Source organism: Capra hircus, chromosome 19 (genome assembly GCF_001704415.2).
Source record: "Capra hircus breed San Clemente chromosome 19, ASM170441v1, whole genome shotgun sequence".
NCBI classification, from domain to species: Eukaryota; Metazoa; Chordata; class Mammalia; order Artiodactyla; family Bovidae; genus Capra; species Capra hircus.
The window spans coordinates 13,409,272-13,436,182 of record NC_030826.1 but is presented as its reverse complement, the minus strand read 5'-3'; the positions used below and the strand labels follow the sequence as shown (position 1 = coordinate 13,436,182).

The window sequence follows — 26,911 nt, the reverse complement described above, 5'->3', positions numbered from 1 at the left end:
CCATACCCTTAATGGTTACTCAAGAGCTATCTTTTGTCCATCAACACACACACATACACATGCACACCCTGAAATTCTCATCAGTAAAAATTCCAATATGTTAAGCAGATGTATTTATTAAAAATAATGCTAATATACTCCTGGGGCACACTGATTCCAAGAGGGTGTTTGCAGCAGATTGCATTATAATTAACAGCTAAATAATAAAGGCTTTTTTTTTTTTTAACTTACAGAGTCACTAAATAATAGAAGGAAAGGAAAGAGTAGGGCTGATCCAGTGGAGGCTGATGCTGGTATCAGTGTTCCCTAAGCATCTGTTTGGTTGGCAGCCTGGGCAAAGCCTGTATCTAAAGGGTTAATGGGGGTCCAAAGTGATTTTTGCACTGAGCTCCTCCCATGATGCCAAGAGGCATGGGGTTGAGAACAGAGCAGAACCAAACAGTTTATTAAACTGTTGAAATTGTTAAAAATGTTGAAACTTGAAACTGTTTAAAAGCCAGTTCAAGATTTTCATAAACACTATTCCAAAATGTTAGTTTTAAAAATGTTAGTAGCAATGTGAGCATTCCCCGTGTCTTCCTCCCCTCCCTTCCCTCTCTCTCAAAATAAAACATGAAACACCCAGTGTAAAAAAAAAAAAAAAACACTTCAGGGAGGAGCATTTGTCCACCATTTGGAAAGAAAGGTGAGGAGGGGAGCAGACGGCGTGTAGCAGATGCTGGTCCTGCTCGAGGGGCTGCTGCTGCGGGCGCTGGTGGCTCAGATCCCCCAGTAAGGCATCAGGTGGCGGGACTCCTTCTCGTAAACGTCTGGCACTATGCCGTACGGTGTCTGTACCATTTTAACTGTCGACTTCCCATAAAGCTGGCGCTCGTAGTCTATCAGCTGCCTCCAGAAGCCAACGTTGGGCCTGATGACGGGCCTCCGGGCTTTCACCCAGTTGTAGGCCTCCAGCAGGCACACGTTGTGAAATTTCATCAGGTACGCGATGCAGAGCGTGGCCGAGCGGCTGACCCCCGCAGCACAGTGCACCAGGGTGGCCCCGTGTTTCCGGCTCACGCTGTGGATCTTGTCGGCTACGGTGTCAAAGTACAGTCCAATGGGGGCATGAGGCATGTCAGCCAGAGGCACTTTAACGTATTCAAACTGGGGCCAGTTGAAATTGGGGATCTCGATGGTAGCGTTCACAATGCAGGTGATGCCGCGAGCCTGGAGGAGGTGCCGGTTGGAGGCTACGCTGCCTCTGCCCAGGAAGAGCGAGGAGGTGATCTGCGCAATGCCTCCTAGGTCTCCCTCAGAAATCATCCGGGGGGCCATGAGAGTCCGGGGGAGCGTGCTGTGACCTCTGGAGCTCATGAAGACGCCAGCAATCACACTTGCATCGTTGGGAGCAAGACCAGAGTGGGGTGTTTTCCTCCACCAAGGAATCGGAAGTTACAGTCGCCTTCCTGCAAGATACAGGTATCCGTCAGTACCCTAGATGCTACTGATTCACGGGAGCCTTCTGCAGCGTCTGCGGAATGGGAAGGTGAGACGATTGGAGATGGTTATTTTCTGTAACTGTGTATTCTTCACAGGATGGAGACAAATCATTTTCATTGATTAACAGGAAAGGCAGTCAAAGATGCCAACATGCAAAATCAATGTAAAATTCAGCGCTCTGATGATTTTTTTTTTAAAAAGGCACTAAAGAGAAAGTCTTCCTATTTTAGGGAACGTTAAAGACAGAAACAAGTGCGGCTAATCCCTGAATAACGGCCTTGTAGGGTCCTGCTTTTACCGAGGGGTGTTCAGTGGTAATTAGGAAGAGATCAGAACTTCTGATCCCACCTAAGGCCGTGCTCTTTCCTATGTTCCTGCCTACCTCCACGGCTATGATGGCCATATTTTCATAAGCCTAACTCTAGACATAGAGATCTTACAAAGGTGTAAAAATGATACCGCTTTAGGTATTATATTCCAATGAATGGGCTTTGTGAACTAAAGAGATACTGAATTGGATCAGTTATAGAAAAGCCAGGAACATATGGTCACCTTGCTGCTGCTGCTAAGTCACTTCAGTCGTGTCCGACTCTGCGCGACCCCACAGACGGCAGCCCATCAGGCTCCCCCATCCCTGGGATTCTCCAGGCAAGAACACTGGAGTGGATTGCCATTTCCTTCTCCAATGCATGAAAGTGAAAAGTGAAAGTGAAGTCGCTCAGTCGTCTCTGACTCTTAGCGACCCCATGGACTGCAGCCCACCAGGCTCCTCCATCCATGGGATTTTCCAGGCAAGAGTACTGGAGTGGGGTGCCATTGCCTGCTCCTTAGCTCCTTAGCTCTTTATAATTTGAAAGAGCGAACTCTATCATATTTATTATTTGTGACATCTGAATACCTGTGGTATGACATTTCCATGGAAACAATCCCAGGTAACTTCAAGGCCATGGTAGCAAAAATTCACTCGTCTAAGTTAATGAGCATTTTAGCTGACCTGACCCTGGATGTGGCCAAATACCCTTTCCTCAGTCCAAGATTTTTCTAACCTCCAAGATGTGTCCCCCCCCGCCCCCGGCTTAAGATGTGTGCTGGAAATAACAGAATGCCCATGTGGTCTTTCATACCACTTCAGTCTGTACCATGAGAAGTGTGCGTATCCCCCACCCAGGGCCCGGAGGGCTGCCCGGAGTGACTCCAGTCAGAAGAGCATCCCCGTTTCACAGACAGAGGCGGCACTGAGGCTACTCACTTGTGAGGTGCCTGGCTCCTCTGGAGTCCTGGGTCTGGAAAGTCTTATGTGAGAGACTGCTGATCAGACTGGATACAAATCAGATCTGTAGAAAGACAAGGAGGTGGGAATGTGGTCAGTCAGGAAGATCAAAAGACATCCTCCTGGGTTTTTCACTATGAAACTGGGTTTGACTGGAATAAAGCTAGGAAGTGGAAAGCGTGTTAAATATATCTCCATGTGTATTTAAAGAATGTGCCAGTGAGACCTATCAATCAACCTGGGACTTCCCTGGTGGTGCAGTGGCTAAGACACCGTGCTCCCAATGCAGGGGGCCTGGGCTCCATCCCCGTTCAGGGAACTTGATCCCACGTGCTGCACCTTAAGGAACTGAGTTCATATGCCCTGTGCTGCAGCTGAGACCAGGTAAACATTTTGAAAACTATCAACCCAAGTCTCAGCTTTTTGTTAAGATTTTTCACACCACGGGTTGTGTGTCGTTAAGTGCACTTTTGGTCATAGTAAAGATGAATTTTTGAGAGGAGGATTCAGAGACAGCATATTGAAATGTAAGGCTCTGCTCACGGGGCCTGCAAGAAATGCTCAGGAAGCTGAACTCTCTCCCCTGTGCCAGCAGCCAGGCCAAGCCGGGTGCAGGGAGCCAGCCAGCTCCACAAGGAGCAGCACTGCAGAGGTGGCCTCGGCCACGAACGTCAACTTCAGGAGGTGCGGGTGGTGGAAAGCAACCTGAAATGACTTTCCTTTCGTTTTCTTGTCCATGTCGGCCCTCTCATTTACTCATTTATGCAACAATGTGAGCACCAATCAGCATTATTAAAAATGTGATCCTCCCCCAGTCACATGCAAATCAATGAAGTGAGAATATACCACACTCAAAAATGAACTCAAAATGGCTTAAAGACCTAAATATAAGACATGACACCATAGAACACCTAGAACATAGGGAAAACAGCCTCTGACATAAATAGTACCAATGTTTTCTTAGGTCGGTCTCCCAAGGCAATAGAAATAAAAGCAAAAATGATCAAACAGGACCTAATCAAACTTACAAGCTTTTGCACAGCAAGGGAAACCATAAACAAAACAAGAAGACAACCTACAGACTGGGAGGAAATATCTGCAAATGACACAACAGACAAGGGCTTAATTTCCAAAATATATAAACAGCTCGTACAGCTCTTAACAAACTAAACCCAACCAGAAATGGGCAGAAGACCTTAATACCATACACCAAGAGGCATACAGATGGCCCATGAAAAGAGGCTTATAGCTAATTATTAGAGAAACGCAAAACTACCATGAGGTGCTACCTCACACCAGTCAGAATGTACGGAATTTAAAAGTTAACAAATAACCAAGGCAGAAGGGGGTGTAGAGAACAGGGAGCCTGCTGCAGTGCTGGGGGAGCCGCAGTCGGTACCGCCCCGATGGAGAGCAGAGTGGAGGCTCCTCAGCACGAAAACTACAGTTACCACCTGTGCTTAGTCACACAGTCGCGGCCGACTCTGCGACCCCACAGACTGGAGCCCGCCAGGCTCCTCTGTCCATGGGGTTTTCAGGCAAGAATACTGGAGGGGATTGCCATTTCCTCCTCCAGGGGATCTTCCCGACCCAGGGATCTCTCCTGTGTCTCTTCTTTACCTGCTGAGCCATCAGGGAAGCCCAAGAGTTCCCATGTGGCATGTGGTCTAGTCACTAAGTCATGCCTGACTCCAGCAATCCCACTCCTGGGCAGACATCCAAACAAAACTAACTTGAAAAGATACACGCACCCCAGTGTTCACAGCACTGTTAACAACAGCCCAAACATGGAAACCACCGAAAGTGCTGGACGGATAAAGATGTGATGAACACACACAGTGGACTATTACTCAACCATAAAAAAGAACAAAATAATGCCATCTGCAGCCACGGGGATGGGACGAGACATCATTACACTAAGTGAAGCCAGAAAAATAGACACCATATGGTATAACTTACATGTGAAATCTAAAACAGGACACAAATATGTCTACAAAACAGACTCAGATACAGAGAACAGACTTGTCAAAAAGGATGGGGTGTGGGGAGGGGAAGGACTGGGAGTTTAGGATTAGCGGTTGCAAACTATCAACATTGTATACAGGATGGATAAACAACGTGCTATCACCCTGCTTATTTAACTTCTATGCAGAGTACATCATGAGAAATGCTGGACTGGAAGAAATACAAGCTGGAATCAAGATTGCCGGGAGAAATATCAACAACCTCAGATATGCAGATGACACCACCCTCATGGCAGAAAGTGAAGAGGAACTAAAAAGCCTCTTGATGAAAGTGAAAGTGGAGAGTGAAAAAGTTGGCTTAAGGCTCAATATTCAGAAAACGAAGATCATGGCATCCGGTCCCATCACTTCATGGGAAATAGATGGGGAAACAGTGGAAACAGTGTCAGACTTTATTTTTGGGGGCTCCAAAATCACTGCAGATGGTGACTGCAGCCATGAAACTAAAAGACGCTTACTCCTTGGAAGAAAAGTTATGACCAACCTAGATAGCATATTGAAAAGCAGAGACATTACTTTGCCAACTAAGGTCCGTCTAGTCAAGGCTATGGTTTTTCCTGTGGTCGTGTATGGATGTGAGAGTTGGACTGTGAAGAAGGCTGAGGGCCGAAGAATTGATGCTTTTGAGCTGTGGTGTTGGAGAAGACTCTTGAGAGTCTCTTGGACTGCAAGGAGATCCAACCAGTCCATTCTGAAGGAGATCAGCCCTGGGATTTCTTTGGAAGGAATGATGCTAAAGCTGAAACTCCAGTACTTTGGCCACCTCATGCGAAGAGTTGACTCATTGGAAAAGACTCTGATACTGGGAGGGATTGGGGGCAGGAGGAGAAGGGGATGAGAGAGGATGAGATGGCTGGATGGCATCACGGACTCGATGGACGTTGAGTCTGAGTGAACTCCGGGAGTTGGTGATGGACAGGGAGGCCTGGCGTGCTGCGATTCATGGGGTCGCAGAGAGTCGGACACGACTGAGCGACTGAACTGAACTGAACTGCGTAAGCACAAGGAACTGCATCCTGCGATAAACCATAATGGAAAAGAATATGTGTGTAACGGGAAAAAGAGTTTGTTCCTCTCCTGTTTGTCCCTCTGCCTTTCCCAGGTAACGATTACACTTAAATTTTCTTTTTTTCTTTTTTTTCACAGCTCTGTGGAGCTGAAACTGACATACAATTTGATGTAAAATGATGAGTTTTGACACACGTACACTCAAGACACCATGACCTCAAAATAATAAACATATCACGCCCAGAATGTCCTCACGCTCCTTTATAACTCACGCCTCCCTCACCTCCAGCCCCATTCCCAAGCAGCCACTGATCCACCTTCTGTCACTACAGTTTACGTTTCCTAGACTTATACAGTGGACTCATTTGATGCAGGGTTTTTCTGCTTGGTCTGGCTTTCAAGCAGCATAATTACTTTCACATTCACCCGTGACACTGTGTCTATTCATAAGTCATCCCTTGTTATTGCTGACTAGTATTCCACTGTGCAGATACAGTTTGTTTGTCTACTGACGCTAGTTTTAGGCTAGCACAAGTGAAGGGGATGGAAACATTAACGTACAGGTGTCTGTGTGGATACACACCTTCCTTTCTCCTGGTTAACTACCTAGGAATGGAAAGTGAAAGTCGCTCAGTCGTGTCCGAGGCTTTTTGCGACCCCATGGACTGTATACAGGGGAACTCTCCAGGCCAGAAGAGCCTTTCCCTTCTCCAGAGGATCTTCCCACCCAGGGACTGAACCCGGGTCTCTGCGTTGCAGGCTGAGCCGCCAGGGAAGCCTGTGGAGGGAAGGGCTGGGTCATATGCCATGTGCATATTTACCATTTTTAAATAGTTTTTAAACAATAGTTACAGCTTCCAACCTGTGGGGCAGGCTACTGCAACCCTCCCCAAAGGCCTCAGAGGGTGAGCATCATCCTCGCACTTTCCCTCTGCTGCGTTCCAGAGCACCCGTGTGTGCGGTGCCCTGGATTCTGAGGCTGCCACCCAGGGGACACTTCTTGATCACCTACCTCTGGGGGCAAACACAGTTCTGGGCCGGCTACCAGCCCTGGGGCACCACACAGGTATCAACACCCTCTCAGTCTTTCTGTGAGAGGCCTATTTGCTTGTCCGGGAGCTTCTGCTTTGGCACGCTCTGGGGACGGGAACAGAAGCTGGCAGACACCATCTTTTGTTCTCCCTCTGTCTCACTCCAACTCTCTGGTATCTTCTGGAAAGGAATTTGTATACTCATCTAGTACCCCAACTTTTGTGACTGCAGCCCAGGGAGCACGTCTAGATCACCTGTTTCTGGTGGACAGTGGGACTTAATGCTAGTGGTCCCACAAGCCTGTGAATTTACACTTTACAAGCTGGGGACTGAGACCTTTCCCGATGGAACTCTGACAGTCTGGGGTCCACCTGCAACTACCGGGAGCCACTAAAAATAGGCCATTCAGACAATCACAAAGATTTGAGAGACAACCAAAAAGTCACTCCTCCAAAACTGGGAGAGGTGGCTGTTTTATCTAATGGACAGAAACCAACAGAGAGTTAAGGAAGATGAAGAAGTAGAGGGCTATGTTCCGAATGAAAGAACAAGATAAAACCTCAGAAAATGTCCTTAACTGATATGGAGATAAATGATTTACCTGTTAAAGAGTTCAAAATCATGGTCTTAATGATGCTCACTTGAGGAAAGAATGAATGAACTTCAACAAAGAGAAGATATAAGAAAGAAGAAGTCAGAGTTGAAGGGTACAATAATTTAACTGAGAAATACACTCGAGTTCAACAGCAGACTAGATGACAGTGAAAAGGATTAATGAACTCAAACACAGGGCAGTGAAACTCAAACCAACAGAGCAATAAAAAAGGAGAAAACACTGAAGACTGCTTAAGGGACTTGGGAGATAACATCAAGCAGATGGACATTTACAGGGCTTCCCTGGTGGCTCAGACAGTAAAGAATCTGCCTACAGTGCCAGAGACCTGGGTTCAGTCCCTGGGTTGGAAAGATCCCCTGGAGAAGGGTGCAGCAACCCACTCCAGTATTCTTGCCTGGAGAATCCGCACGGACAGAGGAGCCTGGTGGGCCATAGTCCATGGGGTCGCAAAGAGTCAGACATGACTGAGCAAATAAGCACAGCATGAGAAAAAAGAAAAAGTGCTGAAAACTTCCCTAACTAGGGATGAAAACACATTCAGATCCAGGAAGTTTGGAAAAGTTCCAAATCAACTTCAAAGAGACCCATACCAAGACACGTTATAATTAAACTGTTAAAAGTGAAAACACAAGAAAACTTTCATAAAAGCAGAAGAAAACAGCTAAGGTACGTACAGGGAACCACCAGGAGACTATCAGCAAGTTTTCAGCAGAAACTTTCCAGGGCAGAAGGGAGTGGCATGACGAATCAAGATGTGAAAGAAAACCCTTCCAGACAAGAATACTCAGCAAAGCTGCCATTCAGAATTTAAAGATCAAGTTTTCCAGACTAGCAAAAAGGAAACCGGCCTTACAAGAATTCAGGGAACTTTCTTAAGCTGAAAAATGGCCACTAAGTAGTAGTAAGAAAATAGATGAAAATATAAATCTCACCGGTAGAGGTGAATATAGTACGATTTAGAAAAATAAAACGTAAAGGCAGTATGGATGAGTTACTCATAAAGCCAGTATGAAGGTTTAAAAATACACTAGCAAAAATATAAGAGTTAAGGGATATACAAGATTAAATGGTGTAAAACATAACAAAAAAATGTGGGGGATCGAGCAAAAATGTAGAGTTTTAGAATGACTGAAACTTTGACTGTTAATAAGTTGTGTGTAACCCTCACGGTAATCATAAAGCAAAAACCTATTCACGAGAGATTCACAAAAGATCTGAGGAATAAAAGAATCTAAACATACCACTACAGAAAACCATCAGGACTTCCCTGGTGGCCCAGGGGTTAAGAATCCACCTGCCAATGCAGGAGACACGGGTTCAACCCGCTCCAGGAAGAGTCCACATGCCGCGGGCCAGCTAAGCCCGTGTGCCACGACTCCTGAGCCCACGCCCTGCGAGCACTGAAGCCTGAGCACCCTGGAGCTGGTGTTCCGCAACAAGAAAAGCCACCACGATGGGAAGCCCGCACGCTGCGACTAAAGAGGAGCCCCTACTCCACAACTAGAGAAAGCCCTCGTGCAGCAATGAAGACCCAGTGCGGCCACAAATAAATAAACACAACCAGCAAACCGCAAAGCAGGACAGCGAGAGAACAGAGAAACTACAAAACAAACAGCAGAAAGCAACGAGCCAAATGGCAGGAAGGACAGACTCACCAATAATTACTCTCAGTATATACGGACTGAATTCTACAGTCAAAAGACAAAAAGCGGCTGAATGGATTTAGAAAAAGAAAAAAAAAAAAGACGTGCTGCCGACCTCTGATGTAAGGATATACAGACTGAAAGTGAAGATGGGAAAAGATATTCCATACAAATGGAAACCAAAAGAAAGCTGGGGTAGCTATACTTAGACAAAATAGACTTTAAAGTAGACAGAACGAAGGGCATTACATAATGATAAGGGGTGGGGGGGTGTCAACAAAAGGATAAAACATTCGTAAATATTTCTGCACCCAATATAGGAGCATCTAAATATATAAAGCAATATTAACAGACTTCAAGGGAGAAGGAGACAGTGATGTAATGATACGGGACTTTACACTCCATTTTCATCAATGGACAGATCGTCCAGACAGAATACCAGTAAGGACACGTCAGTTCTAAACCAACACGTTAGACCAGGTAACCGTGACACAAATATACAGAACATTTCATCCAAAAGCAACGCAATACATATTCTTGTCAAGTGCACATGCAACCATCTCCAAGACAGATCATATACTTAGGCCACGGAACTACTCTTAATAAACTTAAGACTGAAATCACATCAAGCATCTTTTCCAATCACACCAGTCTGAAACTAGAGACCATCACAAGAAGAAAACTGGAAAATCCGCAAATAAGTGGAGATTAAACAACATGTTACTGAACAACCAATGGGTCACAGAAGAAAACGAGAGAGAAATCAAAGCATGCCTGCGCCAAATCGAAGTGAAGAAACAGCATACCAAACTTTTGCCTGCACATCAAGAAACAAGATCTCAGAGTCTAACTCGACGCTTCAGGGAACCAGAAAAAGAGCAAAGTCCCAAGTTAGTAAAAGGAAAGAAGTAACGAAGATCAGAGTGGAAAGAAACAGAGTCTATGAAAGATAAGAAGGACTTCCTTGGCGGCTGAGTGGCGGAGGCTTGGAGCTCCCGCTGCAGGGGGCTTGGGTGTGACCCCTGGTCGGGGAACTCGACCCCACAGGCTGCAACAAGAGTTCGCAGGCGGCCACGAAGACCAAAGATGGCGTGCTGCGACTAAGCCCCAAAGCAAGCAAATCAACGCTTTTAAAAAGACAATATAAAAGATCAATGAAACTAAAAGGTCACTCCTTGAATAGATAAACAAAACTGGCAAATCTTTAGCTAGACTCACACACACAAAGGACTCAAAATCAGGCGTGAAGGAAAAAATTTCACAACTGATACACAACAGAAATACAGAGGAGTAATTATACACCTAGGCTGAATCATGAAGAAATAAAAAATCTGAACAGACCAATAACCAGGAAGATGACTGAATCCCTAATCAACCCCCACCTCCCACAACCCCGTGCCACCAATGAACAAAATTTAAGACACAGACAGCTTTTCCAGTGAATTCTACCCAACATTTACAGAATATGTACCAATCCTCAAACTCTTCTAAAACACAGAGGAGGAGCAAACACTCCCACACTCATCCAAGGCCAGCATGACATTAATACCAAAACCAGACAAGGACACCACAAGAAAATTACAGACCAGCATCTCTGATCAGCCTAATGGAAAACTTGACAAAATATCGACAAACTATATTGCTGAATATACTAAAAGGGTCATACGCAATGATCTGGTGCCATTTATCCCAGGAATTCAAGGGTGGTGCGACATCTGGAGATCAATCAGTGTGACACGCCACAATAATAAAGGATGGAACCATAAAACTCTGAGAAGACCACCTAGGAGGCAAGCCCCTTGACACTGGTCTTAGGAGCGATTTTTGGATTTGGCAACGAAAGCAAAAATAAACGAGGAGGACAACATCAAGGTAAAAAGCTCCTGCACAGCAAAGGAAACTAAGCAACAACAACAACAACAACGCAGCATATGGAATGGGAGAAAATATTTACAAATGATTTGACCAATAAGGGGTTAAGGTCCAAACTATATAAAAAGTGCATGCAATTCAATAGAAAAAAACATTTTTTTTAATGGGCAGAGGATTGAATAGACATTTTCCCACAGAATACAGATGGTCAACAGGTACATGAAAAGGTATTCAACATCACTAATTATAGGGAAATACAAACCAAAATCTCACTTCACTATCAAAAAGACAAGAAATAACAAGTATAGGCAAGGATGTGGAGAAAAAGGAACCCCTGTGCACTGTTTATGCAAATATAAGTTGGTACAACCACTACAGAAAACCATATGGAGGGTCCCTAAAAAGTTAAAAATAGGATTACCACATGAACTGGCAATTCCATTTCTGGGTATTTATCCAACAAAAATAAAAACACTAACTCAAGAAGATAGATGCATCCCCACGTTCACCGCCAAGACATGGAAACAACCTAATGTGTCCATGCATGGATGAACGGATAAAGAAAACGCAGTACAGATACAAACACCATGGAATATTAATGAGCCATAAAAAAGAGGAGCTCTTGCCATGTGGAACACCACAGATGGATCCTGAGGGCACCATGCTGGGTGAAGTGAGTCAAATGTTGCAGAGCAGCAGCTGCATGTAGACTCTCAGGAAAAAAGAGCTCAAAGCTACAGAGAACCGGCTGCTGGTTCTCAGAGGTGGGGATTAAATGGATGAGGAGGGTTAAAAGAGACACACCTCCAGTTTACAGTCAGTCACGGGGATGTGATACATAGCATGGGGACTACCATCAGCGCTGCACTCATATTTGAAAGCTGCTAAGAGGATAATCTTAGAAGTTCTTGCCACAAGAAAACCTTGTTAACTACGGTGACAGACTTTACCGTGGTGACCTTTCTGCAGTGTGTACAAACATGGAATCGTTACGTGGTATTCCTGAAACTGACGGAACATTCTGCAGCTCTGTACTGCAGCGGTTCTCACACTTGGCGAGCATCAGCACCACCTGGAGGGCTTGTTGAAGCAGACTGCTAAGCCCCGCCCCCAGAGGTCCTGACTTAGTGGTTGGGAGAGGGGGCTCGGGAGCTGGCGTTTATTTCCCAGGTGACGCTGCTGCTGCTGCTGGTCGGGGGGACAATGAGCACCCCTGCAGGGGTGATGCCGCGGTGCGCCGCCCAGATTCCCCTTCCAGACTGAGGCACTCAGAGTGCCGGTGCTGACCCCTCAGTGTCTCAGAAACTGCCCTTGCTCGCTACAAGGGCGCTGCCTCTCCCAGGCTTACCACCCCTCATGTGGGGCCCACATCGGCCGACCAGTGACACAGGGGTCGTGTGTAGGTGAAATCACATCAAGAAGACAAACAAGGAAGCAGCTGTGTGAGGAAAAGAGTGCGGACGTGAGGGTTAGATGTACGTGGAAACGGGCAGAACTTTGGGAGAACAGCCCGTCCAGCAGCAGAGCGCAGTCTCATGCCGCTTCCAAGTCTCTCCCTGGCAGAATCCTAATAGTTTAAAAAGCAAAGTCACCACGCGGCAATAAACACACCACGTAAGGCTTCTGAGCTGCTGGTGATAACTCCTTCCTCAATGTGGAAGATGCTAATCAAATTTCCAACCAGGTTATCCAGTTACTGTCTAATTAAGAGGGACTCATGTCCTGTGGTCTCCCAAATAATTACCCTGTTTGGGAAGCCACTTGCCCTCCTGAGGCTGGGGTCCCAGGCTCACTGGCCTTTTCAGCGGAAAGGTCTTCATCAAGGGCCATGGGTAAGGGATGGGTGGGCTGCAAGCCTAGCTTACTCAGTTAACTCCTCCTTCGCTGGGCAGTGAGAGGGTACTTGGTGCTGCAGGGAAAAGCAAGCAGATTGTGGATCCTTGGGGCAGAATCCAAGCGAGACAGACAGGATGCTCCCTCCCTGCTGCTGCTTGCCAGTCTCGTGCCAGAAGCCTGCTTAAACTGCCAAAGCTGAATCCAAGGTTCAGAAAAACAACTTCTGCCAGAGAGCACTCAGAGGGCACAAGCATACAGACGCTCCTCTGACCGAGACTCCCAAACCCTTCTCGCAGACGGGAAAACTCAAGGTTTGGAAAGGGTGAGGCATTTCAGCTGGGAGAGGGCAAGGCGCGGGGCTCTTCACAAGAAGAGGCCCAAGGTGTCCGGGCTCCCGGCTCAAGCCCACAGCCAGCTTCACGGTGCCCACGGGGCGCGGCTGCAGCCTCCTCGCCCACCCTTCCAGCGCCCCCAGCCACCAGTGCCTTCGGTGCATGAGAGAGGCCTTACCTCTGCCTAAGGAGATCAAAGGCTCCACACAGAAAAGACTGACCCAGAGAGGCTGAGCTGCTCCAGCTTCTCCTCCTGCCCAGAAGACAGAGACAGCGCCACAGACTGTACAGCCTCCAGGTCCCAGAAAGCCCTCCTGATGGCAGAGGGAGGGACCACTGCGAGGAGCAGGCCCCGGGAGGGCAGAGCAAGAAGCCCTAGTCTGCTTCATGTCTAAGATTAGCAGAATCTGATCAAAATGAATACAAGAAAACATGGGCATGACATCACAGGTGTGTCAAAATCAACTCAGCGAATGTCTGCAGGGAAAACAGGGTATCTACTGGGAAAGCGAAAGACTGACCGGGTTTGCGGGGTCAGGGGTTCCAAGGTGCCCTCTGAGTGACAGCACCGCTCCCACTGCAGCGCCCGGGGCCTCTGGGACAAGGGTGACCAGAGAGAACGCCAAAGAATGTCCACGCCGCTGTCCATGGTGTTCGGCTCACTCACTGACGTTCACAGCGCTCAGCTGCATTTACTTCTGAGAGGGAACAAACGCTTTCTGGGCCAGGAGAATGGGGGTGAGGTGAAGGACAAAAAGGAGGAGCTGTCCTACACCAACCTGAGAGTTGTTTTTTTTTAACAAGTTATAAGAAATGTCAGGGATGATGCTGGTCTCTGAATAATGAACATCAAAGATCTAAGTGCTAGACAAAATGCAGCATTAGTGCCGACCTAGGGGGCCTGTATTCTCAGGAAAGCACAAGCTTCAACAACAACTGGAGCTCTCCTGGGATGTGGGCGCCAGGATCTAACTGGGGCAGGTGCAGACTGGCTACCTGCAGTCAGTCTATCCACAGGACCCATCCCACTGCCACAGAAGCTACCTTTAAAAAAAAAAAAAAGAGTCACGACAAGAAAACCCCTGGAATGAGGACTTTAAGAACTGAAATTCATCTACAGCTTTTTCTTCTTTTGAATAAGCAGAAAAAATGGCCACAGTAGTGCCAGAGATGGCCCTTTAAAATGATCTAAGATATTTTTACCTTTAGGAATTTCAGAGGTTTGTAGTATACACTGGAGGCCTATACTCTTTATGTTTTTTAATACCCGAAAAGCCTATGTAATCACATTTTCTTCTTCCATTAAATGTCTACTTAAAAAAAAAAAAAAACCCTTAAAATTATCAAAATAGAGGCATTAGTCTACATTGCTGTAAGTAAATAAATACTACTTTTCTCATTATATTTCATTATTAAATCAGAAATGTGTTCCACTGGGGGCACTTTCCTGCTGGTCCAGTGGCTAAGACTCTGTGCTCCCAATGCAGGGGGCCTGGGTTTGATCCCTGGTCAGGGACCTAGATCCCACGTGCCACAGCTAAGAGTTCGTATGCCACAAATAAAGATCCTGTGTGCAATAACGAAGACCTGGAGGAGCCAAATAAATATAAATATTCAAAAAATATTAAATAAAAGAAATGTGTTCCACTGGGGGGAAAAGTTAACTCTTACAAATAAAAATCACAGTGTGGCAAAATTTAAGGGGAAAAAAAACACTTTCTGATACAACATTGAAAATAAAATTCAAACAAATACTGAGCTGCATTCATGTTAAAACAAAATAAAAGAGAGTCACAAATTGTTCTCACTGATCTGGAGAGCTAAATGTGGAAAGCTAATTTGCTAAAACATCTTAGATTTGGAGGAGGGGTTGTTTTTGCTTTTCCTGCCATATAATTTAACTGATGCAATGGCTGGGGAGAGGATAGATATACATAACACACAAAGAACTAAGGAATCTGAGAATCACCATTTTGATAGTTTGGCCACAGATATTCCCCTACAGTGTAGCTGTAGAGTAACTGCCTGTGTCGTCATCGTCATGGCCTGGCTGACATCTCGATATACTCCTATGGACCACCCACCAGCCCATGAACTGAGCCTAACAAAGGCTTATCGTTGTAAGACACTAGCCAGCTGCTGGGTGGAGAACAGACCACAGTCCAAAGGAAGACAGGAGTAGTCCACCTGATGAGAGCAGGGAGAAAAGCATGCCGACAGGGACAGAGACGCACAGACTTCACAAGTTTAGCTCCACTGATAAACTCACAGATTCTCATGTTGGAAAGGGAATAAGAAGAGACTATAAACAACTACCTATAAAAGGTGAAAGCAGGCAGGCACTTGTACCAGGGGCAGTCGGTTCCCATTTGGAACTGAGTTTTTTAATCTGGTCTTCCTCCCCCTGGATGTTTAAGATATTTCTCGCTCGTTCACACAACAGTGTTTACTGAGTTCCTGCCGCAGGTGCTGCTGGGGACTATGGCAGAACGTCTTTGCCGAAAATGGCCATAACAACACCCTGCATCCCATGTGACCAACCAGAAGAGTACAGTAGAGATGATGCCTCTGAGGCTAGATCATGAACAGGTCATTCACCTCTCCTTGGTCTCCAAACACGTGCTCTTGGAACCCAGCTGCCACGCTGTGAGGCAGCCCAAGGAAGCTAGAGTCACCGTGTGGAGAGGTCACTTGCGGGAGTTCCAGCCAGCAGCCTAGCAGACGTCCCAGATGACAGCCAGGATCAACTGCTAAACATGTGAATCGAGACACCTCAGCGGTTCTCGGGACTTTCCTGGAGGCCTAGTGGCTGAGAGTTCACACTCCCAGTGCAGGGGGCCTGGGTTCCATCCCTGGTCAGGAAACGAGATCCCACATGCTGCAACTAAGACACAGCACAGCCAAAGAAATAAATGAAAAAAAAAATTTTTTTTTAAAAGACACCGCAGTGAACCTAGCTCCCAATCATCAAGTCACCTCCAGACACTACGGAGCAAAGACAAGTTGTCCTTACTACATAAGGTCCAAAGTCTTGACCTACATGAATCTGTGAGCAAAAGAAAAATGACTTTTACACCACTGAGTTTTGGAATGGTGTGCTATGCACCAAGAATCACCAGAACAGGGATATAAGGTAACAAGAAACATCACCCTGTGCTAGGATTTTATCCTCTTCAAGAGATGACACAAGACATACATATAAAACAGGTGAGCAACAATAAGAGATAGACTAACAGTAAGTGGACTGAATGAGCAGTGCAAACAGTGAGTGCTGCAGCAATGCAGAGAAGGCACAGGGTCAAGACAAAGCCAAACAGCCAGTGGTGCTGAAAACCTGAGCTGATTCTCGGGCAAGTGTCTCAGAATTACACTATCATGCTTTCTCTCCAATCCATTTAAAGCAGGCGCCGTTCCGCTCCTGCTTTGCAAGAAGTCTCCCTATTTGGAGATTCCAAATGAAGAACGCCAGCCCTTCTCTACAGCCCCTCACTGCTCACAAAATGTGGTCCAGGGCCCAGCAGCCATCGACCTGGAGCTTGAATGCAGACTCTAGGGCCCCATCCCACACCTGCAGAATCCGATTCTGCAGCTTAACAAGATCCCAGGTAAGCTGTACACACACTTAAGGGCAGGAAGCGCAGGTCTCATTAATCTGCCTCTGTCGGTCCCGCAGGACTTGCTGAGGCAAACTCGAGCGCCTGCTCTGTTGAAGCCACACGAGCATGCTCAGCCTCTCCGGGATCGGTGTCCTTGTGCTCTCAGGGTCCCCAGATGAGGAATCAGGTGAATGGAGGCCGAGAGGCTTTCCCAGACTCTACACAGAAAACGAGCACCCCCACTGGGGCCAGAGCCCCTTCTCCATGAGTGGCTCATCTGTCGATGAGTCATACAATCTGACCACAACAGACTGACTGATCTGAAGACTACCAAAATGGACATCTCACCAGGGAAGAAAACAAACACTACAGAAAGAAAGATTATGGAGTGGAAGGCTGGTCTGACTGTGCTTTATCTATAACATGGATATTCATCTAAAATAGCCTAAACCGCTAAGTGATACGAGATGGTCTTTGGGTGTGAAAAATCTGATCAACTTGAACCAAGAAAATGGGTGCCGTATTTCCACAATCACATTTAAGCTTGCTTGGTAATAAGTGGAAACCAAATTATGCCACAGCCGATACAAATAATACTTTAACATGAATCATAGATTCCTGGTAAACTCTGATTTCCATAGGGAAGAACATCTGGATCCACAGTATTTAGCTGTGCTGTGCTTAGTCGCTCAGTTGTGTCCGACTCTGCCCTCCAGGCTCCTCAGTCCATTGGGATTCTCCAGGCAAGAATACTGGAGTGGGTTGCCATGCCCTCCTCCAGGGGATCTTCCCAACCCAGGTCTCCCGCATTGTAGGTGGATGCTTTACTGTCTGAGCCACCAGGAAAGCCTGACCCACAGCATTAAAAAAAAAGAAAAAGAAAAGAAAAAAACCACACATCAGCAACTAAACCCAAGGTAAGTATAAGTTTGCCTCAAAATTCCTTGAAAAGCAGAATCGTGATACCGCAGGTCCATTCACAAATAAGATCTCAGTACTTAGATGTTCATTATTAATTTAAAGAAGCCAAAAATGAATTTAAAAATTAGAATAAACTTCATAGGACTAAGAGCTCAAGAGTGGAGAGTTGAGCACTCTGATTATCTAACCATTTGACGTCTCACTGGACAGATCAACATCTTTAAAACTCAAGCTGTGAGCCTCAACTTTCTCCCCACAGGGCTTTCTTTTTCATACCCCTGGCCAAATTCCACATTTTTAGTACTTTTATACCAAATTAACTTCATTTGTAAACTACTGATGAATTAACCTCCCATTTTTCTTTATAAATCAAAAGTGAAAGTCACTTAGTCGTGTCCGACTCTCTGCAACCCATGGACTGTCCATGGGATTCTCCAGGCCAGAATACTGGAGTGGGTAGCCTTTCCCTTCTCCAGGGGATCTTCCCAACCCAGGGAAAGAACCCAGGTCTCCTGCCTTACAGACGGATTCTTTACCAGCTGAGCCACTAGGGAAGCGGCATCTACGAGAGTTTCTGAGCTGAACAAGATAACCAGGTCAGGTCTCTCGCGTTAGCTGGAGGAGGGAACCCAATAATGCCACACATACCCCTATATCCCTGCCAAAGGACAGCAGGCTTCCCGAATTCTGAGAGCAACTGTGTATCTTAGCCTTCCTGGAGCAAAGGGAGAAACCAGAGATTTAGTTAAACAGGAGTCAAAGAACATAGTATCCTGAAGTTATTCCCTTGGCTTTACCTGTCTCCTAAAGAAATAATCTTGGGCTGCCCTGGTGGCTCCATGATAAAGAACCCTCCTGCCGGTGCAGGAGACATGGGCTCAATCCCTGATCCAGGAAGATGCCGCATGCCGTGGAGCAACAAAGCCCAAGCGCCACAACCGCCAGCCTGCACACCCTAGAGCTGTGCTCGGCAACCAGAGAAGCCGCTGAGACTAGAGAAAGCCCACACACAGCGACAAAGACCCTGTGCAGCCAAAACTAAGTGAAAAATAGTCTGACACAAAAAGATAATACACATAGTTCTTTGTAGATTACACTACTAATTACTGCTGCTGCTGCTGCTAAGTCGCTTCAGTCGTGTCCCATTCTGTGCGATCCCATAGACGGCAGACTCCCCCGTCACATGCTAGAATCCACTGGCCTATGAACCTCATTTTGTGTGCCTGCTCAGCTGTGTCTGATTCTTTGCGACCCCATGAACTCTAGCCTGCCAGGCTCCTCTGTCCATGGGATTATCCCAGCAACACTGGAGTGGGTTGCCATTTCCTTCTCCAGGGCATCTTCCCAACCCAGGGACCGAAACCGCGTCTCTTGCATCCCCTGCACTGGCAGGCCGATTCTTTACCACTAGCGCCACCAGGGAAGCCCCCTGAACCTAAACTCTACTCTTGTTCAAATCAGGGGCTGGCAAACTGTGGCAGGTGGGCCATGTCTGGTCAGTCATCTCTTTCTCTACCGCCCATGAGCTAAGAATGGTTAATACATTTCTAAATCGTTAACAGAGAACTTAAAAGAACAGCATTCCATGGCACACAAAAAGTGTATGAGATTAAAATTTCAGTGTTCATGAGTCAAGTTTTTACTGGAGCACAGCCACACTCATTTGTTACATATTAACTATGGCCTTTTTGCGTCACAAGTTACGTTTAAAACAGCAAGTTAAATAGTTGCAACAGAAACTGTATGACCCACGAGCCTAAAATATGTACTATCTGACCCTTCAGAGGAAAAAAACTGCCTACCCCTGAAATTATGGTATAAAGCCATCAGAGTAGATGGCAGAGAAATAATTTGCCAAGTGGCCCTAAGGACCCTGCATGAGAATCCTGCACGAGACTCCCTGGGCTGCTGGCTGGAAGGCTCCAGTGGTCCTCTATCCACTACTTCACTGTTTACTAGCCAACAGAAGCAACACCCTCTTGCTAAAGAGTTTCTTCCTGCCACTCCACAACCTCAAAGACCTAAAGAGCCAAAAAGACCTGCCACGGTCCACTGACGATGGAACTGTTCTGGGACAAGCCACCGATGGGCCCAGCAGTTGCAGCTGCATATGAATTTCAAAAGGGCCCCTCTGTCCACGGAGACCTCCGGATGGTAGCAGAAAGCTGACCAAACTGGATGGGAAGTCACTCTCTGTCAACAGAAGGGTAAGAATGGGAAATGAGGAGGTGAGCAGGCAGGGCCGTGACCTCGGCGCCAGAGCTCTTCCTCCTCCCTGCAACAGGGGGAAAACGCAGTTCCTCTGTAAATTAAATCCTTTGGAAAAGGATATCAAAAAACGCAAATATCTCCCCCATCACTAAGACTAAGAGGTTCTGACTCTACTTTTCATCTTCCTCCTAGGGGTATCTTTTCTCAAAAAGTTCTAATTTATATATAAGTAGTTTTTAAAAATTATGGTCATTTTATAGAGAATCTGGGGGGGGGGGAACCCTTTATTTAGTACAATGAGTGAAAAAGTATGCATGATTTGTAAAAACTGAAAATAGACCAACTTAGCCATTTTCCAAGATGTCTTCCAGAAGAAATAAAAAAGTATTACAAATCTTACATTCTTTTGTGTGTGTATGTGTGTGCTTAGTCACTCAGCTGTGTCTGACTCTTTGTGACCCTATGGACTGGGATATTTTCCCAGGAAAATGCTGGAGTGGGTTGCCATTTCCTTCTCCAGGGGATCTTCCCAACCCAGGGATCGAACCAGGTCTCCTGCACTGCGGGCGGATTCTTTACTGCTGAGCCATCGGGGAAGCCCTGTTTTCATTTTTTTTTTTTCCAGATGCTAGTTTATCAGTTAATTTTATGGTGACAGTTGAAGGGTGTTTTCTGAACCTACAGAACTGTAATTCTGCCCCTAGGATATAAACAGACTGTTAGCAGATAATACCAGGTACACGAGATGCTCAACACACACCTGGACTTAATAATTTAATAATTGTCCTGACATGACCTCCCCATCCTCTCTCCCTCCGTCTTTCTCTCCTCTCCTCTCCTCTCCTCTCTCTCTCTCACATACACCGGTTTTAAATCCAGCTAGCAACACCAAACACAAGCGATTCAAGTTAACCCGGCAACTGGTTACTCAGAGAGCAGGAACTATCAACCCCAGTTGTGAACTACCTCTACCACCCAGTACGAAGGGAGACCTGGAGAAACGGACATTTCAAAGACTGTGAAAGCATTTCTCCTCATAGCACAGAAGCTGTGGTTCCTTTGGTATTGCCAGGGAACTCCTGCGCTGGTGCCTCTCGGGATCAGCACGTGTACACAAGCATGTGGGTACCAACCCCCCCTCAGACGGCATTTTCACAACGACTAGCCTGGGTTCCTGCACACGTCACACACTAAGCCTGCACATTCAGGGCCTGGCACCAAGCAAGTCTTCTCCAGCACGACGCACCTCACCACCGCAAGGCATCTCGTGGCCCAAGCGGTAAGTCTTCCAAAACCTTTACAAGACTACTGCTGCTGCTGCGTCGCTTCAGTCGTGTCCGACTCTGTGCGACCCCACAGACAGCAGCCCACCAGGCTCCCCCGTCCCTGGGATTCCCCAGGCAAGAGTACTAGACACTTTAATTTTTAATGCTTCCTTTTGCAATATTTAAATCCCATATAACTACACATCTATCTAAGAAAAAAAGATCTTTGGAAGAATTCTATTGTATATTTCTCAGCCATAGAGTGGAAAACCGTCTCTGGCATTGGGTGTTATGTTAGTTCAAACCATACAATTAACATAACTATATAAAAATACAGTGGTACAGGAAGGGCCAGGGATCAGATCAAACCACCTCTGTGACATTTATTCATTCACTCAGGAAATATCCAAACATATTGTGGTCAAACAGCAAGCACAGTGGATTACAAATTCAAGGCTGACACCACTGGAGGAATGTAAATTGGTACAACCACTTTGGAAAATTGGCCTCAGCTAGTAAAGTTGAGGATACACGCATCTATAACACAGAAGTACTCATAACTGCCCTGGACCAGAAAGAACCCAGACGTCCATCAACAGCAGATGACAAATAGATAAATGTGGAATATTCATGCAATAATTACAGTCACAGGTAACAACATGGATGAATCTTAAAAAACTGTAATGCAGCAAGAATTTAAACCAAAAAATCATATACGTGTGTAAATACATAAATGAATGTATATATACACACACTTACATATATACATATATGTGACACTGGCTGCCACCCCCAAAAAAAGGATTTACAAGGATACCTACTTTGATTCTACTTGCATAAAGATGAAAGCCGGGCAAAATGACTATACTGTTTAGTGACGAATCTTTAGGTGACAGTACCTCCCTAGCAGTACAGTGGATAAGAATCCACCTGCCAATGCTCAGGACACAAGTTCAGACCCTGGTCTGGAAGATCCTACATGCCTCGGGGCAACTAAGCTCGTGAGCCACAACTGCTGAAGCCTGCATACCTAGAGTCCAAGTTCGGAAACGAGAGAAGCTGCAAGAAGCAGCTTGCACCACACAACGAGAGCACAGCCCCCACTTACCGCAACCAAGGAAGGACTGTGCACAGGAACAAAGACCCAGAGCAGCCAAAAATGAAATTAATTAATTAAAATATACATATATTTAGGTGGTAAAAACTATCGAAAAGAAAGGGGATGATTTTCACAAAAATGAAGCTAGTACTGGCTAGGTTACCTCTAGGGTGAGGAGAGAGGTGGTCACTGGGAAAGAGTGTGCTTCCTGACCTGCAAGATGGTTACAGCTGTGTTTTCTTTGAAATAATTGTTATCCATTTATGTTTTATACCCTTTTGTGTGTTACTATTCACAACTTAAGAAAGGTTAAATAAACACAATGTTGGATTTCAGGAAATCAGAAGCCTTACAAATTCTGGCCAATCTGGGGAGAGAATCCTTCTGCTTGGAACATCACTACCGCCTGTCAGTTTCATGAGGTCAGTGACCTTATTTGCCTTCTACTCCAGTATTCAACACTTAACTTTTGACATAGCAGAAGTCTCAATAAATGTCTAACACAGAAACCCATAAACTCTTTTTTTTTTTTTTTGCCATGCCCAGCATCTTGTGAAATCTTAGTTCCCTGATCAGGGACTAGAGCCAGGACTCGGCAGCAAAACTGCAGGGTCCTAACCACTGGACCGCCAGGAACCCATAAACTCTTTGACGTGAATTTTGTTTTGCTCACCTCTCTTCTGAAATTACTGATTTGAATGGTTTTCATGGAAAACGTTAACATTTTCCTTTCTCTGTCTTCACCCCAGTGAGGCTGTCATAAATAACTAAAGCTATCATCTTAAACTCTCGCTAAGTTTACACCCAGGACTGTTGCTTCAGCAACTCCCTTCGCCTTCCACTCCCTTTTACGCCTCCTCACAAGCAAAGAAAAGACAAATATAAGAGATTTTTTTTTTAATAGCAAAGTTTTCTTTTGCAACCAAGAGAAGCACCAAGGATCTTATTGATTTAACTGTCTTAAAGTTAAGAAAGGATCATTTGCCTATTGTCTGGAGCAAATACTCCCAGTGCTATCAGGGTCAGTAAAACTTAATGACCAGCTGGACTAAAAGCACAAAGTTACCTGTTCTAGACAGAAACCAAGTGCCTATAAACAGGACATTTAAAGTTAATACTTGAAAATAATAAAATAATTTAGTAAAAATGTCACTCAGAAAAAAAAAAAAAAGAAAAGCTAGAGGTTTTCAGACTATACAAACCAGAAAAAAGAATCATTCTGTACAAACAGACTTTCAAGAAAATGCTTAGCAAAGTCTGAAAGAACACACATAAACCAATAAAAATATACACAGCGATTACTCTGGGGACAGATGCTCAAAAGAAAGTTTTAATCTTATCTGTGAAGTTTTAATTGTTTAAAACAGTATGTTTAATTCTTGTGATATTGGGGAAAAGTATTTGTAAACCACCTTGCCTTAAAATAAAATCCCAATTGCAAAAGAATCTACCACACACAGATTCCTCCTTAAGAACCAACATTTTAAAACGCTTAAGTTTTAAAGGATTTCTTGGACACACCTGGCCAGTTTTTTTTTTTTTTTAATAATAAGAATATACACGTATACCATTGTATTAAAGAATACTGCAGAAATCATACCTACATTCAACCACTGTCAGAGAGTTCAACTGAGAACTCAGTGTAGACACGGTGGACACTGACGTTTAAAAGCCTTGGAATGAAGGAAACTGTCTCCCATTTTATGGGGGGAAAGCCAAAAATATCAAGCACCTACCTCTCCTCCCCCAAGCGTCAGAAGATGAGTCAGAGCTGGAGGCAGGAATAGGGCCCATGTGTCAAGCCGCCCGTGCAGGGCGCCTTCCTATCTCCACCAGGCAACCCTCTGCCCCCACCCAGGTCAGGGTCCCTGCCTCAGCCTGTCTCTGGTGTGAAGGCTCAGAGGTGTCTAGTGAAGAAGAGGCAGCTATTCATTCTAAGGGGTGCCTCCTTCCCCACATGTCTAACAACCCGAGAATGGAGGCCTTTAGGAGTCCACAACAAGGAACAATCACGAAACACCAAACGCACCTCAAGAAAGTGGAGCTTCCATACACGTTCAGGTAACTTTGGAAAGAATACAGCACCTTTGTTCCTCTGGTTGTAAAGAGCAGGAAACACACGGAGAGCAGCTATGACTTGTATGGTGTCACTTAACTTTGTGACACCGCTGAGTCTCAAGCATGGAGATGCTGACAGTTCCAGCCTCTGTGGCTTTTAACTGCTCTGTACAATCTCAGGGAGTCAGTTCCAACATTCCATGACACTTCTGACTAAGAATCCCTCATGGACTAGGAATTCCAGGAACTCTGGTCTATATTCCTTTCAGATGAGTAAAGAATCAGGACTTGACTTTTTGCCTCCATGTTCACATCTGTAAAATAGGATGGTACTGCTCTTTACCTATCTCTCATAAAACTAAGAACAGCTAGTTAACACATGCTAAATGCCCCTGAGGTCTTCCTGGATGAAAAGAACACGGTACTTAAAAAAAAAAAAATCCCTACACAGTAGAACTGCACTTTAAAGTCACACCTCTTTCCCTTGCCTCTGGGATGCCCAGTTACCATAACACTAGCTGGTACCATTGGCAACATCCACCTAAATAAAATATGCAGTCCAGAGAAGGCAGCTACATACAGCATGCAACTAACTCCTCTCGCACACAAACAAGAACTCAACTTCGCTTTGGAGCAAGGGTACTTAAGAGAAATAAAAAGATAACATTGGCACTGTGCACACCAATCCACCACCGTAGAGAAACCCTCAAGTTGAATACTTGGCATTGCTGAAAGTCAAGTTGCTTCTATCAATGCACCAGAAACCTTCGGAAGAGGCAAGAAGCCGCCGACGCTCCCGAGGCTCGGAGCGGGCGAACGGTGGCGGCGGGGCTAGGAGGCAGAGAGAGGCCATGGCTGGACCGGGGAGCAGAGGGGTCAGGGAGGGGGAGGGGAGCAGAGAGGATGCTCGCGAGGAGCCGAGGGCCGGGCCCCGGGCCCAGGCGCCGCCGCAGCAGGAGAGCAGCCCGGGTGGGCGGCCGGAGTGGGCGGGGGGGTGCTCCGAGCGCCCGCGAGGCGGGGCCGGGCGGGAAGGAGGGGTCGCGGCGGAGGTCGCCGGGCCTCTCCTCTCCCCGCCGACCAGAAGATGCGAGAAGCGCCCGGGAGCAGGTGGGGGACGCCGGCACAAAGTTTCTGGAGACCCGGCTCCCGCGGGCCCATAGCAGTCCGCTCCGGCTAGGGGCCCCGGGGCCCGGTCGGCGCCAAGTCCCGCCCGCCCGCCGCCCCCCGCCCGAGCCCGCGGGCCCCGTACCGGCTCGCCCAGGCTCGCGGCCAGCGTTCTTCTCTGCTGCGCGGCTCCCGGCGTCTGCGGGCTGGCCGCCGCGCGCGCCCCTCCTTCTCTCCTCCGCCCGCGCCGGGGCGGGCCGCGCGCACGCTCGCTGCGCCCCGCCGCCCTCCCCCTGGGGCGGGGCGGTCGCTCGGGGAGGGGGCGGGGCCTCTGCGCTCGGGGCGGGGCCTCGGTGGCTCTGGGCGGGAGCAGGGCCTCTGCGCGAGAGGCGCGCGGCGGGCGCCCGGGCCGCAGACCCGGGGGCGCGCGGAGCCGCAGGCGGCGCGCGTGCGCACTGTGCGCTCCGCCGCGGAGTTAGGCATCCCGCGCTCTCATCCCTTGTACCCCGGCAGACCTCTGCTCAGAGGACCCCAGCGGTGTCCCCGTCTGTGTCACAACACACGACCCTGCTGTTTCCCTACTTGAGCGTCTTCCTCCAAACTAGGTTTCGGCGAGGGCCAAGGGATGGCGAACTAGGGTACTTTGTGGATGTGAGAGAGTTAAAGGCAAGAAAACGATACAAATATAAAAGGTGTGAAGATTGCAGTTAGTGACTAATCTCCTACCCCCACCTTCCATCCTGCAAGGGGGAGCCCGGAGTTGGGACCAAAGAGTGAAGAGAAAATAAATCTCATGGCAACTGTTGGCTGAATTTTGCTTGGGCAGGTATGGGCAGTTTCCAGCGACTGTGGGAGGCTATGTTGTCAGAGACTCAAGGGGCTATGTGCTGTGCTGTGCTTAGTCGCTCAGTCGTGTCCGACTCTTTGCCACCCCATGGACTGTAGCCCGCCAGGCTACTCTATCCATGGGGATTCTCTAGGCAAGAATATTGGAGTGGGTTGCCATGCTCTCCTCCAGGGGATCTTCCCAACCCAGGGATCGAATCCGGGTTTCCCGCATTGCAGGCGATTCTTTACCGTCTGACCCACCAAGGAAGCCCAGAAATGGCTATAGATGTGGCCATCTTCTGCCTGCCCCAAGACCACCAACCCACTGTCATGAACCACAGGTACCACCTGAGTTTCAATACACCAAGTCCACACCTTGTGCCTCCAAGGCAGGGCTGAGGGTCTCGCAGGCTGAACGCATTACTTCATGGAGCGCTTATTTGCTGTGTCACTTTGAGGGTCTTTTTTTTTTTTTTTAATGTAGGTTTGTCCATCTATAACTTGAGTAGATGCAGAGCCGGACATTCAATACATCCCTGCCCTGGCGGGTGAGGGGAGGTATAAACAACTTCCTCGAGGCTGGGCAGTGAGTCAGGCTCCTAAGAGTCCCGACTCCACACCCAGCCCTTTACTCACCAGCCCCAGCTCCTCACCGGTGTAAATCGCTGGCATCAGAGTTGCTGAACAGTCAAAGGAGTAATCATAGTTTTGGGA

The 26,911-nt window shown here is 46.9% G+C and overlaps 1 protein-coding gene across 4 annotated transcripts; it reads right to left on the bottom strand.

Moving 5' to 3' along the window:
- On the bottom strand, positions 99-25,635 carry DUSP14 (dual specificity phosphatase 14). Of its 4 annotated transcripts, XM_005693161.2 has the most exons (4): positions 13,637-14,101; positions 13,294-13,522; positions 2,732-2,816; positions 101-1,448 (listed from the first exon to the last, which is right to left on the bottom strand). In XM_005693161.2, exon 4 carries the CDS (start codon positions 1,354-1,356, stop codon positions 760-762), a length of 597 nt encoding a protein of 198 aa, XP_005693218.1. In that variant the 5' UTR covers positions 1,357-1,448; positions 2,732-2,816; positions 13,294-13,522; positions 13,637-14,101; the 3' UTR covers positions 101-759. The 4 variants fall into 4 exon arrangements, with proteins under 4 accessions (XP_017919668.1, XP_005693218.1, XP_017919669.1 ...); XM_018064179.1 differs by lacking the exons at positions 13,294-13,522; positions 13,637-14,101 and adding an exon at positions 25,515-25,635 and having other exon boundaries at positions 99-1,448; XM_018064180.1 differs by lacking the exons at positions 13,294-13,522; positions 13,637-14,101 and adding an exon at positions 25,515-25,635 and having other exon boundaries at positions 101-1,513.

Excerpts from the sequence above, each read along its gene's own strand:
- DUSP14 (XM_018064179.1), bottom strand. The coding sequence starts at position 1,356 with ATGAGCTCCAGAGGTCACAGCACGCTCCCCCGGACTCTCATGGCCCCC.